At 35.5% G+C, this 17,220-nt stretch overlaps 1 protein-coding gene across 7 annotated transcripts in view; it reads right to left on the minus strand.

Annotated features, from left to right (window-relative positions):
• The window catches only part of PRORP (protein only RNase P catalytic subunit), a 97,402-nt gene that overhangs the window by 19,519 nt on the left and 60,663 nt on the right, over positions 1 to 17,220 (minus strand). For 6 of the 7 annotated variants that reach the window (XM_056811031.1, XM_056811033.1, XM_016425619.2 and 3 more), the window contains 2 exons: positions 8,661 to 8,793; positions 2,694 to 2,801 (listed from right to left, as the gene is read on the minus strand). In XM_056811031.1, the coding sequence (XP_056667009.1) occupies positions 2,694 to 2,801; positions 8,661 to 8,793 (241 nt within the window). Of the gene's footprint in view, positions 1 to 2,693; positions 2,802 to 8,660; positions 8,794 to 14,181; positions 16,072 to 17,220 lie in introns of those variants that run through there. The other variant, XM_007473248.2, reaches the window with a different exon arrangement.

Genomic DNA, 17,220 nt, shown 5'->3' on the forward strand with positions numbered 1-17,220 from the left:
GGCAGAAGAGCAGTAAGAGCTAGGGAACTGGGTTTCATGACTTGTCCAGGGTTTCACAATGGGGAACTCTCTGAGGCCATATTTGAACCCAGGTCTTCCTGACTCCAGGTCTGGCTCTCTATCCACTAAACCACCTATACAAGAGGTTTTGAGAGGAAGAGAAGGAAGAGAGGAAAAGGGAGTGTTAATATTTATAATCACAATTTCCCAAGTAAAGAAGCAAGGTTCTAGTTGAGAGTCAAGAAGGAAGGAATTTTGGGGGTTTGAAGAAGAAAGAGAAGATTCATAATAGTTGCTATGAGAGTTAGCTATAAAATCATCTGGGAAGGAATAAAAAGACTAACTTACTGTAGTAAAAGCCCAGTCAGTTTGGTTGTATTAATTACGACAGTTTCATTTAAAGGATGAATAGAAGAAAAGAAGTTGATCATGGGGATAATCAAAGTCTGAGGTCTGGCAAGATAAGGGCAATGAGGGGTCAAGGAATGTATGAGAGTCAATAACAGAGGGCACTGTAGAGTTGAAATGGCTAACCTGTTGAAGTTGGAAGGTGTAAAAATGGAGATTTTGAACCCTAGACTTCAATCCCCAAAAGTCCTTGGTATTTCCCAGAATTCTCTATAATCTCACCTGAGTCCCCAAGATGGTGAGATCACAATTGGTATTTAACTGGCAGTAATGCCTCCCATACCTCTTCTCTTCCATTCCATTGCAATGATGTAGCAAGTAAGCTAAGTGCAGGGACTTTGAATGGGCTAATCAGCCAAGGGCACGTGATTTTTATTTAGTATCCTTAATCCTTAATAAACCCCATAAAATAATAATATTTTTATTATAGAGATACTAATTTAATTTTTACAAAGGCGAAGGGAACAAGCACTGATTAAGTGCCTACTATATGTCAGGCACTGTGCAAAGTACTATATGAATATTATCTCATTTTATCTTTACAAAAACCCTATGAGTTGGAGAAGGAGGAAATTGAAATGAGAATAGTAGTAGCCTGATAAAGTATTGAGTGGTTGAGGGAATGGAGGTCTTGATAAGGGTGAAGAATAGGTGGGATGAAACACAGAAACACAGGTCTTCTCCTCAAGTAATTAACATTCTAATGGGGGAAAATAACATAGAAGAGGAAGCTAAAAAAGGGAGAGAGGATAGCAGCTATCTGTACCCCCTTTCTAAAAGACTTAGAAGGCATAGTAGCAACAATATTGTGGAACTGATGGCTCAGCCAATCTCAGCAATATAATGATCCAGAACAATTTTGAGGGACTTATGACAAAGAATGTTATTTACCTACCGAGAAAAGACTGTTAGAATAGGAATGCAGATGAAAACATATGATTTTTCACTTGCATATTTGAGTATATGTTGTGGGGTTTTGGTTTTATAAGATCAGTCGCTTAGAAAATGAATGATATATAAATATATTTTGCATGATAATGCATGTATAACCCAGATTGAATTGCTTGCCAGCTACAGGAGGGGGGAGGAAGACAATGTGGATCATATCTTTGGAAAATATATATGGAAATTTATTATGTGTAAAAAAAAATAAAATAAAAGACTTAGTCGGGAAACTAAGTGTTAGAATCAAGACCTTTGGTCTCTAAATCTCTATATACAACAATCATTCAGGGGAATAACTTCTGTGGAGAAGAGGCCATCCATTCATCTACATCAACTATCAACCAACTCCCACTGATTTGGCAAGTCAATCCAGATGAATCAATACTGAAATCCCAAGGGATTGACAAGAGAAAGCACATAATCAAATGATCACCTCAGTCACCAACTCCTCTTAGACTAAGTTAGAGAAAGTCCAGGACCATGGGCCTAAAGGCTCTGAGCATAGAAGTGCTCCTCCTAGACCAGGGATTGCTTCTAGCCATGCCCCTCTAGCCAAAAATTCAGGAAATTAATTCTTGTAGAGATTTGACTTGGCAACTGCTTCTACTGCTGTTGCAGGCATAGCACTGAAAACCTGAAGAAATTTGTGTCATCAAAGTCCTTGGCATTGTCAAAAAGTTCAACACCAGAAATAGGTATGGTTTCATGACTAGGAATAACAAAGATGAATTACCATCTCCTTTTACTGCTGTGAGGCCCACAGTCCATTTTCATGAGATTTGCAGCTGAAACCTCCTAAATTTGTTATCTTTTCCCACTAGAATGTGAGTTCCTTGGAAGCAGATAGTATCTTGCTTTCTATTTATATAACTATCATTTAAGTCTTATGCTTTGTAGAGAGTTTTTTTCTTAACAAAGATTTTTTCATTCATTCATGAATTATGCTGGCTCATAATTCCCACAAGATTCTCTGAAAGTTAATGGCATATAGAAACTACAGGATGAGGTATATTTTGGAATTGGTGAGACCCCAAAATATGTCTATGGTGAATTTTGGCCGTCCTATGCATACAGTGAAATATAAATAATTACTTTTCCATAGCCCTTATAATTTATTCACTATACTCATGAAAAGAATATTGTATAACCTGCATAAGCTGTTTGGTTATTGTGGCACAGAGAAACATTTTTCAAGGATGTGGCATTGTGGATAAGAGTTGTGGAAATCCTAGAAAAAATGACAGTATTAAAGTATGAGAAACATCTATAAAATTATATCACAGGTTACAATATAAAAGCAATTCTACAGTTACGAAATAAAAGAAAAAAACTTCACTCACGGTTTGAGATTCACGAACTTTAGGAAACATTTTGGTAACATTGAGTCCATCAATCACAATATCAAAAGGAGGGCAACTTTTAATAAAGTTTTCAAATCTGTTAATTTCCTAAAAATAAGACAGTTACTGTATTAACAAGAACTTACTGTATTCTTATTAAAGACTATGCTAAGTGATTTTTCATCATTATTTTTGTGGTGATTAAAAAAATTCTTAAAAAAAAATTTTAACTTCTGTCTTCTAATGCAGAAGAGCATTAAGGCCTACGTAACTGGGGTTAAGTGACCTGCCCATGGTAGAACACCACCAGGAAGTACCTGAGGCAAAATGTAAACCCAGCTTCCTCCAGACTCTAGGCCTGGTATTCTATCCATTGTGCTACCTAGCTGCCCAGATTAAAATTTTTTTTAAACAAAACACATTCAATTACTGTATGTACACACACACCCCTTCTCACAGGGAGGATAAAAGAGTACAATGGATATAATTTCTTCTCCTTCCTTCCTTCCTTCCTTCCTTCCTTCCTTCCTTCCTTCCTTCCTTCCTTCCTTCCTTCCTTCCTTCCTTCCTTCCTCCCTTCCTCCCTTCTTTAAGCTGATGTACTAGGTAAGATATATCCATCAGATTAAAAAAAGTCTATCCTGCACTCCACGGCCACTGGGTACTCAGTGGTGTAGCCAAATTTGGAGACCAGTACTCTATTAAATAATTCTGAATATTCTTTGAGGGTAACACAACCAATTGTTGGAATTTTCTTACTAATTTGATGTCTTTTATATTGGACTGACTTGTGAGATTGAGAAATAGGGACATTGTTGATATGAATGGATAATTATTTTGGTACAAAACTACTGTGCCAAAAAATATAGAGTAAAACAAAGGTCAGATGAAGCATGAAAAGCTGAAGCATCTCCAGAGGCAATGGTGAAAGTATTTTCAACATTTTTTAGTTCAGACTGCTGTGATATTGCTGATATCAGCAGCTAAAGTGATATTCCTAATGTGCAAGTCTAATCACCTTACTACTTTGATTCAATAAGTTCTATTAATTAGATATCTATTACTTCTTAGATTGAATCTAGATAGACATGTCTGTTTGGCATTTAAAGCCCTTCACAATCTGATTCCAACCTATCTTTTCTAGGTTCATTTATTATATATTATGTTTTCGTCACACACTCCATGGTCTTGCCAAAGTGGTTTTGTTGTTCCTCACATGACATTTCAATCCTCTATTCTTTAAATATTTGATAAAACTTGTTTGTAAATCCATTTGACCCTGGGTTTTTTCTTTTGTGAACTAATTTATGGTATGTTCAATTTATTTTTCTGAGATTAGATTCCATAAATCCTTTATTTTCTGTTCTGTTGTAGTGGTATTTTATATTTTTGTAAATATTAGTCCACTTCATTAAAATTGTTAATTTGATGGCATACAAAGAGGCAAAATAGTTTTTGATAAATGTTTTTACTCCTTAATTATTTGTGAATCTACCTGTTTCATTTTCAATAGTGGTAATTTAAATTTCTTTCTTTTGTACTTTTTTAAAAATAAAAAACAAATCAAAGCTATTGTTAATACAACAGAATTTTTTTCTTTTAATTTTGTGAATCTTCTCATTGATTTTCTCAATTTTTATTTTGTTGTTTAATAGGGGTTTCTAAAATTTATTAATTTTTTCAAGCATTTGTTTGATCTGCATTCTCTCTTTTTTGTTTTATTTAAAACCATTACCTTCTGTCTTAGAATAAATACTGTGTATTGGTTCCAAGGTAGAAGAGTGGTAAGGGGTTGGGCAATGGGGACTTGCCCAGGGTCATACAGCTAGGACTTCCTAACTCTAGGCCTGGCTCTGAATCCACTGAGCCACAAAGTGGCACTCTTTTATTTTATCATTAAGGGTTTAGATGTAAAATTTTCTCCTAGGACTGCTTTGGCTACATTCCAAAAATTTTTGTATGTTATCTTATTGGTATGTTGCTACTTATCTTTATTAAGCTTATCGATTATTTCTGTGATGCCCTCCCCCATTCTTTAGGGTTGTTATTTAATCTTCAAATAATTTTAAATTATTTCTTTAATAGTTCATTATTGAATTGATCATATTATAGATTCAAAAAGATGTTTACTTTTATTGCTTTTCTGCATTTATGAGGGTTTTATGCTCTAGTAAATGGCCAGTTTTTGTAAAAGTGCAATGCACAGCTGAACAAGATGCATATTCCTTTTTAATCTAATAATCACCAGACACCTATATATCCTAAATTTTCTAAAATTCTATTCAGGTCCTAATCTTCTATATTAATTATTTTTTTGTTGGATTTGTATAGGTCTAAAAGGTACATTGAATGGAAATAGGTCTTGATCAACGACACAGATAAAATCCAGTGGAACTATGCATTGGAGGAGTGTGGGGGGAGAGAAAGAACATAAATCTTGTAACCATGGGAAAATATTCGAAATTAATTAATTAAATAAAATTTCCCAAATTAAAAAAGAAATGTTAAAAAAAAGGTAATTGAGAACTTCTATTCCAGCTTACTATTTCTCCCTAGAATTCACCTTTTCCCCCTTTTCATGCAATGCCATTTGGTGACTATATGTTAAATACTGACATTAACTCATTATCCATTGTACTTTTCAGGAGGACGTGGAGTCCTCATTGACCTCTTTTTGTTTAAATCTATTTGTAATATTGCCTTGTCTAAGATCATAATTATTACTGCCTGATTCTCTGACTTCAGCTAAAACATAATAGATTTTGCCTCCTTATTTTAACTATTTTAACTCTGTGAATCTTTATATTTCAGTTTTTTTAGGGGTAAAAAATATAGTTGAATTATGCTTTTGTTGTGATAATGTCTTTCATTTTATGGTTGAATTAAATGCACTGTAATTCACAGTAATTATATAGTTAGCTGTTCTTTCCATCATTTCTTATACTTTCCCCTTTTGTTTCAGAGTCCTTCTTTATACAGAAAAGAGAAGTGTGCTTAGCATACTAAGTAAAATTTGCTTCTATTTCCCTGACCCTCTCCTCTATCTCTTGCCCTAAATCCATTAACAGTTAATCCTTTCTTTCATTTCTTTCTTTCTTTCTTTCTTTTTTAAAAAAACCCTTACCTTCCATCTTGGAATCAATACTGAGTACTGGTTCCAAGGCAGAAGAGTGGTAAGGGATAGGCAATGGTGGGTTAAGTGACTTGCCCAGGGTCACACAGCTGAGAAGTGTCTGAGGTCAAATTTGAACCTAGGATCTCCTGTCTCTAGGCCTGGCTCTCAATCCACTGAGCTACTCAGCTGCTCCCCTCTTTCATTTCTTTTAAATCCTTCACCGAGATCCATTCTCCATAATTGGAGTTTGTTTTGCTAAGGACTAATTTCTTCCTTAATCTACTCTCCCTTATATTTCCCCTTCTCCCTTTTATTCTTCCCTTTTTGTTTTCCTGTCAAATGAAACATATTTCTGTACACAGTTCTCAGTGTTTATGTATTCTTATATATTGTGCAGATGAGAGTTTCATGGGGTTAATCAATCCCTTCTTTGTTTGTATAGTTTTCTATTTGTACACAATGATTTTGTGAGATAAATTATTCTTTTCCCTTTCCTCCTCATAGTGTTTTACTTTCCACTTTCCTTTAAAGATGATCAAAACAAAAACCATTCCCAGGCCCCCTAACTTATTACATTCCTTAAAAGACCCTTCATTATAAAAGAGTTCTGAAGTGACACATTTAGCATATTCCTTATTAGAATGTAAAGAGTTTATTCTTGAGTCCCTTATGCCTGTCCTCATGTTTATTTATTTATTTATTTATTTATTTTTTAAAAAATCCTTACCTTCCATCTTAGAATCAATACTGGGTATTGGTTCCAAGGCAGAAGAATGGTAAGGGATAGGCAATGGGGGTTAAGTGACTTGCCCAGGATCACACAGCTAGGAATGTCTGAGGCCAGATTTGAACCTAGGACTTCCCATCTCTGGGCCTGACTCTCAAACCACTGAGCCATCCAGCTTCATGTTTTGTTTTGTTTTCTTTTGGTTTCTCTTGACTCCTGGGTTTGTATTTCATACTTTCTACTCTTTACTAGACCCTTCATCAGAAATGCTTCAAAACCCTCCATTTTGTTAAAGGCTCATCCTCACCCCTTTTTCTTTCCTCCTATTTAGTTTTTCTAGGTCACTTATTATTGAGGATTATACTCAGTTTTTCTAGGTCACTTATTATTGGCTGGTTAGACTTGTTCTTTTGCCTTCTGAAATATTGCATTCTAACCCTCTACTTCATGCAATCTTTACTGTGGCTCCTTTATCTTTGAATCTGAATTTCTTTATGACTGATTTCAGTATTTTCTCTTTGATTTGGGGAATAATTTTTTTGGGGGGAATTTTCAAGTTTCTTTCAAAAGGTTATCAGTAGATGCTATTTAATTTTTTCCTCTGGTTTTAGGAGGTTCAGGCCATTTTCTTTTATGATTTCCTGAAATGAGATGTCTAAGTTTTTTATGTTGGGTTCTTCTGATGCTTTCTAGGGAGTATTATATTGTTCTAGAATCTTGGGGATGGCTCAGATTGTGGATCTGTAAGCTCTCAGTGTGATTAATGTGGTTTGAGCTCTGAAAATTTCTGAATGGGGTTTCGACCCTGAGTAAGATACCAGGGGTCTCACCTATGTTTGGAGTTCCAGGATATCTAATTCTTGACACCAAAATCTATTGTTAATACCATATTCTCTCTTAAAATGGAGGCATGAAATAACAGAAGTTTGGTCTTTGAAGTCAGGAACACTTGGATTCAAAGATCTCCCTCTGAAACATATTAGCTCTGTGACCAGGGTGAAGTCACTCAATTTTTTAGTGACTCATGAAACTCTTTGGGACCAAAAGTTGCCAATCTGCATTAATGAAGGGACTTTCCACATGGGAAACTCCCCACACATGTCCAGACCAAAAAAGATCCTAATGATACTATATGGCTGTGAATTATAAAACACCACCATCTTTAAAAGATCAAAAGTATGCATAACTCAAAGGGCAACAGAGTTGAATAGTGGGGAATCAAGCTATCTTCTAACCCTAAATATGTTATTAACAATGACATGTAAGAAGTGTAGTAAAAGATATCACTGAATAAATATATGTGATCATAAATAGAGATGGTCATATAGAAAGAGTGAGATATAACAGCCTAAGCATTATACTAATATCCACAAAATGTTAGAAGTCCTGACTTTTAAATACTTTGGTAGACAGGCAGGCCAGGTAGTACAGTGGATATAATGCTGTGTCTAGAGAGTCAGGAAGATCTAAATTCAAATCTGGCCTTAGATACTAATAGTTGTGTGACTTGGCCAAGCTATTTATGTTTGCCTCACTTTTCTCATTTGCAAAATAAAGAAAATAACAGCACCTACCTCCCAGGATTGTTGTGAGGATCAAATGACACAAACAGTAAAGCACTTATTATAGTTCCTGGCACATAATTAAGAACTTTATAAATGTTAGTTACTATTATTTTTATTGGAAAGAAGTGTAGGAGGCCATTTGCCATGGTTAATAAAACAAAATCTTTTCCCTTTCAAATTCTCACTTTAAATTTAGAAAAAAGTTAATTAGTAAGCCTAAGTCCTTTCTCTTCACAAATAAAAAAAGAGTACTTATCTCTTAACTCCATCTCCAAGGACCAATTTAAAGTCATGAAAGCAGAGGCAATACAGACTTTAAAACATTAACCTGACTTATTTTTAACATGAACAAAATCTGTTTTAAAATGGCATCTTTAGATTTCCTAATTTCAATAACTGAAAGACAATGATTGTTAAAAAGATAATATATGTTTTTCTAAAAACACTCAAGACAAGAACAGAAAGCTATCTTTCCAGTAAAAGTATACTAAAAGTAGGAGGACTAACACAGGCAATTTTATGTAACTAACTTTTTTAAAAAAGCAATTGAATAGGCTCACCTTGGGTGTTGTCTTCCTGTATTGGTCACCTCCATCAAGCACATTCTTCAGGACTCTTTGCTTAAGAAGTTCATATTCTTCTGAGTTCAAGTGAATAGACTCTAACATTCTGCCACAAACTAAACATTTTCCACTGTAATGAAAATTTTATTTTGTTAGTATAATAAAATCCAGGCAGGAAGTTCTTCCATTGGAGAATTTCAAGACTGTGGTCAAAAGGAAAAAGAACAAAATATTCTACAATATTATGCAAATCAATGTGACCATATTAGGAACCAGATTAGGTATTTGAAGTCATTCATAACAGGAAAACAGTATACACATAATTAGTTTCTTTTGAAATGATTATTTGGACTTGCAACTAGAGGAAAATTACAACTAAATCCTCAAAAAAAAAAACCCACATAATTTCAGAGTTGTATATTTGTAGTAATTTCAAATTACAAAACTGATTATTAAACCTTGGTGAATTACTAAATTAATCTTTGAAAAAAGTTAAAAGAATTTTAAGTAGAAAGAACTAGTAAAATTAATCATAATATAACTTTACATTTTGGTACTCTTCTACTTGTCAAATGATAGGGCAAATAAATGTTTACTTCAAATATCAGTACTGAGGGGCAGCTAGTTGGCATAGTGGATAGAGCCAGGCCTAGAGACAGGAGGTCCTGGGTTAAAATCCAGACTCAAGACACTACTTGCTTTGTGATCCTGGACAAGCCACTTAACTCCAATTACCTAGTTCTTAACTATTCTTTTGCCTTGGAACCAATACTTAGTATTGATTCTAAGACAGAAGGTTAAGGGGTAAAAAAAAATCAGTACTGACATAATCCAATGTTTTTGGGATCCTTTTTGTTGCTATTTAGGGCTGTTTTAGTAGTAATTGTATATACTATTCTTTTAGATCTGCCTTGTTTACTCTATAATTTTTCATAAGTCTTCCCATATTTATCTGAATTCTTCATATTCATTGTTCCGTAATGATGAATTTCTTTGGGAACTCCATAGTCACTAAGCACACAGTTCCTTTTTTTCCCTTCACTTGGTTTACAAAATACAGTGTTGAAAGGGGCAGCTGAGTAGCTCAGAGGATTGAGAATCAGGTCTAGAAATGGGAGGTCCTAGATTAAAATCTGGCCTCAGATCCTTACTTGCTGTGTTACCCTGGGCAAGTCATTTAACCCTCATTGACTAACCCTTACTCCTCTTTTTCCTTGGAGCCAATACATAGTATTAATTCTAAGGTGGAAGGTAAGGGTTTAAAAAAAATACAGTGTTGATATGAATATTTTCCTGTTTTTCAATAATCTCTGTAAAACAAATCTCAATAATAAAAATATTAATTAGAAATCAAGGAATAAAGAAGATACAAAATAAAGACCATGTGCCCATGGCTGATTAGCCCATTTAAAATCCCCAAGCTTAGCTTACCACCTCCACCATGCTGGCTGCAAGCCCAAGAAAGAGGCCCAAGAGGACCACCCACTTGCTAATATCCTCTGTCTACAGGAAATACATAAGGACAGGAAGTCAGTGGGCTCCCAAGAAATGTAGTTCTTTTTTAGAGTAACAGATTTTCAATTCAATAATGACCTCCTTAGGACATAAAATAAGTATCAGGATGGTTACATTAGAAGGCATGAACAATTCCATAACTGTATTTGGTGATTTCAAATTGTTTCCCAATCTAGCTAGTTTAACACACAGCTTTATTAGCAGGTAACCAGCATATACTTGTTTTCTGAAGAGTTTTTTCATTTACTATGTTTCCTAATATAATGAGTGAGAGACAGTTTCAGAGTTGTTAACGTTTACTTTTAGGTTTACCAATAGTTTACAATTTTTAGTTTAGTTTATGTCCCAGATGTGCTCATTTTTATTTTATAATCTTGGACAAGAGAATTTACTTCTTTAGGATCAGATCTTCTATGCAACTAAAAATAAAGGAGTGTGAGGGGTCAGAACATCAACTCTAAGGTTCCTCATAGTTCTAAGACCTATGATGTTTCTGTTCATACCCTGTGTCCATGTAAGATATCAACGAGAAAATAATTGTTAATCTTATAAACTTGTAGAGTTTCTGATATCAAATTTTATTAGAGAAATTTTCTGCCAATATTTTCCCAGGTGATAACTTCTTATTTAAGCCACAGATTTCTGACAGATTTTTTTAAAACAATAAAACAAGTCTTTTATAAAATTTTCCATAGCATATCTAACTCATCTGCTATCCATACTTGCTAGAGATATAACCTTTCATTCTCCTTAAAATTTTTAATTTTTACCTAGTGTGTGGGATGAAATTGTGCATTATTCACCAATGTAAAAATAGACTCGAACTCTGGACTTCAATTCCCCACAAGCCCTTGCTCCACTTCCCCAAAATGCTTTGTAATCTCACGGAATTCTGAGGTGGGACGAGATCAAGAAGGGATTTAAGCTGATTGCAAAGGCTTTTGTTTTTTTTTCTTTTGAACTTCCGTTTTGGGGGCATACGTGGCTCTTTTCATAACATAGGTGAGGTTGTGTCTAGGCCTCCCTGGCCTAGGCATGTTTTCCTTATCCTGTATTTTCTTTTAATCCTTAACTTTTTTTTTTAAACCCTTACCTTCCATCTTGGAGTCAATACTGTGTATTGGCTCCAAGGCAGAAGAGTGGTAAGGGCTAGGCAATGGGGTTTAAGTGACTTGCCCAGGGTCATACAGCTGGGAAGTGTCTGAGGCCAGATTTGAACCTAGGACCTCCCATCTCTAGGTCTGACTCTCAATCCACTGAGCCACCCAGCTGCCCCCTAATCCTTAACTTTTAATAAACCTCTAAAAATATAATACTCCTTGTAGAGAGAAACTAATTTCTACCTGCCTCAGTCTCCTCTAAATTTTTATCTTTACAGTTTGGCGTAACCACTTCGGGAAAACGAAATCTCAATCTTCTGATTTAATCTTTAATATCTAGTGCCTAGAAAAAAATTTTTTTGAGCCACACTTCTCTAGCCGAGGTTTTTTTTTTACCCTAGCAAAGTTGCAGTCCCTGATCCAGACCTGTTGTGTTTGCCGCCCACCCCACCCGGCTCAGCCAGTTTTGCCTGCAGGCATTCAGCCCCCAATCCAGACCTGATTCAACCAAGATTACAATCACCTGGTACCCAATCTCCTAGCCCTGCCTGTTTCTGCACCCCAGACCCACGAGCATGACCCCAGCCGGCTCATCACCCAGATCCTTGGAGCAGTATTGGCCACGTGGGCGGAGGGGAGAGATGAGAGGGAAAGGAGAACAGGTAATTTTCCCTTAGGCTAAGCCTCCACATGGATGGGGGTATTGACCACAGGGGGTTCATAGCAGGGGAGAGAGAAGAAACAGACTTTTCAAACAGAAACTTAAAAAGCAACGGGCTGTTTAAAAGAATACCTTTTGACTGTTCTGGTAATTTCATTGATTTCACCTATGTGCCAGAAGAAAGATTCAGCCCAAAGATTCAACTTTGGGGAGGCAAATGGGGGGGCTCAGCGAACTGAGAGCCAGGCCTACAGACATGCGGTCCTGGGTTAAAATCTGGCCTCAGATACTTCCCAGCTGTGTGGCCCCGAGCATATCGCTCAGACCCCATTGCTTAGCCCTTACCACTCTGCCTTAGGACAATAGGCATCTAAATGGATAATTAAAAACAACAAACAACAACAACAACAAAAACATACCTAAAGAACTTTGAAAAGACTAAAGGCTATATTTTAAGGCATTTCAAACTCCAATGGTTTATACAAATCTCTGTATTTCTATTGCATTTTGATATTTGCTTGGTTTAAGATTTAAATTTGTGATGTTAAATTCATATATTACTGGATTGAATATTATTCTGTTACACTGAAGGTTGATCGAACTTATTTAAATGTACTGAGTTAACTACTGTTAAATTCTGTTGTTTTCCCCTTATAACTGTGCTGAAAAAATATTATTGAATAAGCCCATATAAGGAAAAAAAGGATGGACTTCAGAATTGGTTACAATTGCTATAACAACCTTGGAAAATTTAATATGCTAAATATCTCAACTGATTTTAAGGGTTTTTTAAATATGATTTTTGTAATTTTTTTTTAACAATCTCTGGTCATTTTTGCCTGCCCCTACCACGAGGTAAGGCCCATTACAGTAGCTGAAGTGAAATACATTTTATAATCCCCAACCTTCCCGCATTTCTAAATATGTGAATGGAAGTTGGGGCAGTTAATTTCAGGGCATTTGTATCCCTAAAAAGCCTCCAAAAAAAGGAGCACCCCTTTATTTATACTCTTCAGCTCACTATTTTATTTGCACCAGAATGATATATAGATTTCTTGATTATGTTCTTAACCCAAGATGAGTTTTACTTTGTTTAAAAACATGTTTAAATACCAAGGTTGAAAGATTGCTACGTTTGTAAAAACTTGTGACAAATGTCCATCAATTCATAGGTTTTTAAAAATGCCATACAGCAACTTATGTGAAATATGAAAGTGTGTTTGTTTGCTACTGTAATTAATTGGGCTATTGAGAATTTGGGGGATTTTGATACCTCCATATTTGTACTACTGTATTTTTAAGAATGAAAAGTTGTTAACCTTGTTCAATTCATTTGCCTTCTACTCACAGTGATCATGGCCAGATATTAAGAGGAAATGGATCTCATTTTTGGTAAGAAAGCCTTGCATTCTATATTTTCTTAGCTGACACAGAGTGTCAATGATTATAAGCTACATTTTTATTTTTAAAGCTCTTTTATTATATTTTTCTTGCATGTGCAATATACTATTTGTTTTTTTTATTTTTTCTCTCCTTTTTATATTTAAAGCACATGTCACCAGCATTAAGGTTTTGACTTTTCAGTAGTATAAGTTAAGATACATTTGCCAATGCATACCCTAAAAAGCTTGTGACTATAAAAATGATGCCACTAATTATTTAAAAATTTATGGGACTTTGCTTAATGATTCTGTCTGATTCCAGGACAAGATATACACACAAGAGCCATTGCACAGAGCCAAAGAAAAGCCAATCCAGTATGGACTGATGCACTTCTAGGCCAATACAAAGGTCTTGAACCTAGTGTGAGACTTGGGGTTGCGACACTTGACTTATGTTAAGATGTAGGCCTTCCTTGTGTCCTGTGGCATTTAAAAGAGTGGATGCCATAAACTGTAATAATTAAAATGGTTGAGGCCATAAACTGTAGTGATTAAAATAGTGGAAGATATAAATTGTAGTAGATATAAGAGTGGGTGAGTAAATTGTGACCGCAGAAAATACGTTTTCACTACAGTGTCTTGTTTTAAATCAAATATAAGGTGGTCGCCAGGAGAAATATTTCCAATTATGAATATACCCAAGTCAACTGGGTTTTATAGAGATTTTAATTAATAATACAATGAGGAATTAAAGAAAGAGAGAAAGAATAAGAAAGGAATAAGTATGAAGGGCCTTGAGCCAACATGGCCTAGACCTGAGTCTTAAGAGAGAGAGATCTGACTAGTCTTTTATCACTCACCATAAGATCTGTTCAAGCGAGGATTCAGGGGGACAGTCTCCCCTGAGGGAGTTCCAGCCAGAGTCAGCCTCTCTTGAGAGACCTCCTTAGAGATTGTCCTCCAAGAGATTGTATATCTCAAGAGATCCTCCTTAGAGCCTGTCTCTCAAGAGCTACCTTTTCTCAAGAGATTCCTTTTTCTTATATAGGGGGTTTTCTGCTATGTCACCTCCCCTAAGTTCTTCCATCTACCAATCACAGTAGATGTTTTCCAAAGGACAGCCCATTCTGAATTCACAGCTGAGTAGACTAATCCTTTTAGCAATCCACACCTGAGTAGGTTAGAATCTTTGAGCAAGTTTCTCACCTCTTTGCTCCTTTTAAGTTTACAAGTTGCCTGACCTTTAATAGGTACTTAGCACCCCTTTATATTAATTCTAAAAATAGGCATGGCTTAAGTATGGGTTTAAGTACTTTTCATTGTTCTGCAAGGAGTTTTCTTCCCTAAAGCAGTCTTCAGTATGGGTGGAGTAGAGGTCTTCACATTTCTGATCTAAGTAGAGTTCTCACATTTTGGATCTAAGTAGCTTCATTGTTTAAAATGGGGAATGGTCTTAACCAAATGTTCTAAGGTAGAGTCTGAGAATCTTTTAACATTCACAAGTCTGAGAAATTTCAAGATTCACAGTCCACACTCACTCTGAAGATACTCAAAGACGAGTATCCCCAAACTTGGCTCCTACTTGGCTTCTATAATCTGGTCCCTTTCTTTTCTGCCTCTCATAGTGTGGTACCTTTCTGTAGTCCTGGCTACTGCCTGGGTAAATGCATCATTGCTTCGATCATTTTGATTGGGCCCTGATTCAAGGACCTGTTATAGATTTATTTTTCTTTTACTTAGAATTTTTACACATAAGACTTTGATAGTCTATATTTTCATCCAGAAATTTTTTCTTTTTTTTTATTTTTCTGATATCTTTTTAATATTTCTTGCCAATTGATTCATATACCTCATACCTCAGCCATGCATCCCTAAGTGATCCTGTTTTTTTAATCACCCTCTTAACGGGGGAATGTAAAAAATATCATTATTTAAATTGCAAAGTTTAAATTCTTTTTGAGAAGAATTTTAGGTAAAGAAGTTCCTACCTCTCTGAATCTAGAACTGAACTGTTGGATAAGATACCATGAAGAAGCCTCCAGACCAGCCAGCTGCACAAAAATTGAACTTTGGGTGTGGTTGATTGAACATTTATTTGTATGTATACTTTCATGCCAAAGGGGACTGCCCCCAACTGGCTTTTTGTCAATGTGTTCAGCAATTATTGGATTTGTTCTTTTTCTTTCTCTTATCCTCAAATTATTGTAATCTTTAAATTGATTATGTTTTCATGATCCTTTGGAAAAAAAATTAATTTTTTTTCAAACGATCAAACGGGGATATGTAAAAATAGACTCGAACTCTGGACTTTAATCCCCACAAGCCCTTGCTTCACTTCCCCAAAATGCTTTGTAATCTCACGGAATTCTGAGGTGGGCCGAGATCGAGAAGGGATTTAAGCTGATTGCAAAGGCTTTTGTTTTTTTTTCTTTTGGACTTCCGTTTTTGGGGCATACGTGGCTCTTTTCATAATGTAGGTGAGGTTGTGTCTAGGCCTCCCTGGCCTAGGCATGTTTTCCTTATCCTGTATTTTCTTTTAATCCTTAACTTTTAATAAACCTCTAAAAATATAATACTCCTTGTAGAGAGAAACAATTTCTACCTGCCTCAGTCTCCCCTAAATTTTAATCTTTACACCAATATACATTGATTAGTATTAGTAATCAGAGATTGGCAACTTCCTACGGAAAAATAGTGAAGTTAGGTGCAACCAAACTCTCCTTTGAAGAAACCCCCTCCCCAAGCAGTTTTATATATACATTAATATATTTATAAATACATTAATATAGGCCTATGATATTCTTCTTAAATGTGGCTAAAGAGTTTTTTCACTACCATGGGTTTAGGGGTAATGTAAGTACTATGAGAGAAACCTCAAAACTTACAAGTTATAATCTTAAGTACATGTCCTAAGCAATGCTATAACCAGAAAAATGTTTCAAAGAGTGTTTCAGCCTGAAGTGTTGCAATCTGATAAATCCTTGGACAGGCCTAAAAACCTGACTCAACTAAAAATTGCAAACTTAAGGAATATTCCCATCTATTTGGAAATACTCAGAAGCTTTGGGAGAGATTAAGGAGGATAGAAGAAGGAGGGTAGAATAAGATACAGATGATGGGCAAGTGGAGATAAGCATTGTGTTGGATCTCTATAAAATCTGAGTAAACCTAGGCATCTGGGCCCACTACTGAGACCTTAGACTGTAGAGCCAACTCTCTCTTTCCTTATGCCCCTCCCCAACCTTGTGAGGATACTGCCTAAATGCTGTCTAGGCCCAAGCAGTGTTCTTCATTCTATGACACCCCCCTTGCTTCTCCCCCCCCCCCCCACCTCTGAATAAAGCCATGTCAACTCTGCTCATTAGAGTGATTCATGGGGGAACGAGCCACCCTCCCCCCCCAGGAATTTCACTTCACACACCTAGTATTCATTTGGATTTTATAGCAGTATATGGTATATGATGCTGATCAAAACCCATTTTATACTGGACTTAGATAGTTTTTCTTTAGTGCTATGTTTAAAGTTTTATGAAGTTAATGAATAAAAAAGCATTTATTAGATACTTAAGTGCCAAGAACTATATTAAGTGCTGGCAATACAAAGCTAAATAATAAAATTTAATTAAAAAAAAAAACCCACCAACATCTATAGAAGAGTACTTGCCAGGAAGGAATGTTTAGAATAGGAAGTCAGTAGGAATATTTATAGAGGAAAATTAATTCACATTTTCAGGAATTGAGTGTGGATTGTACTAATGTTCTGAGATTTAGAGTAGAAGAGGAAGGGCAATAAGAGAGAATCATATAAGAATGGCAGCCTGGAATGGAGTTAGCAAGAAAATGGGGTTCTTAAGTCTTTGAAAATTGTTTTTGTTTATAATATACTCACTATATAAATT

The sequence above is a fragment of the Monodelphis domestica genome, chromosome 1 (genome assembly GCF_027887165.1).
Source record: "Monodelphis domestica isolate mMonDom1 chromosome 1, mMonDom1.pri, whole genome shotgun sequence".
In the NCBI taxonomy this organism is placed as follows: domain Eukaryota; kingdom Metazoa; phylum Chordata; class Mammalia; order Didelphimorphia; family Didelphidae; genus Monodelphis; species Monodelphis domestica.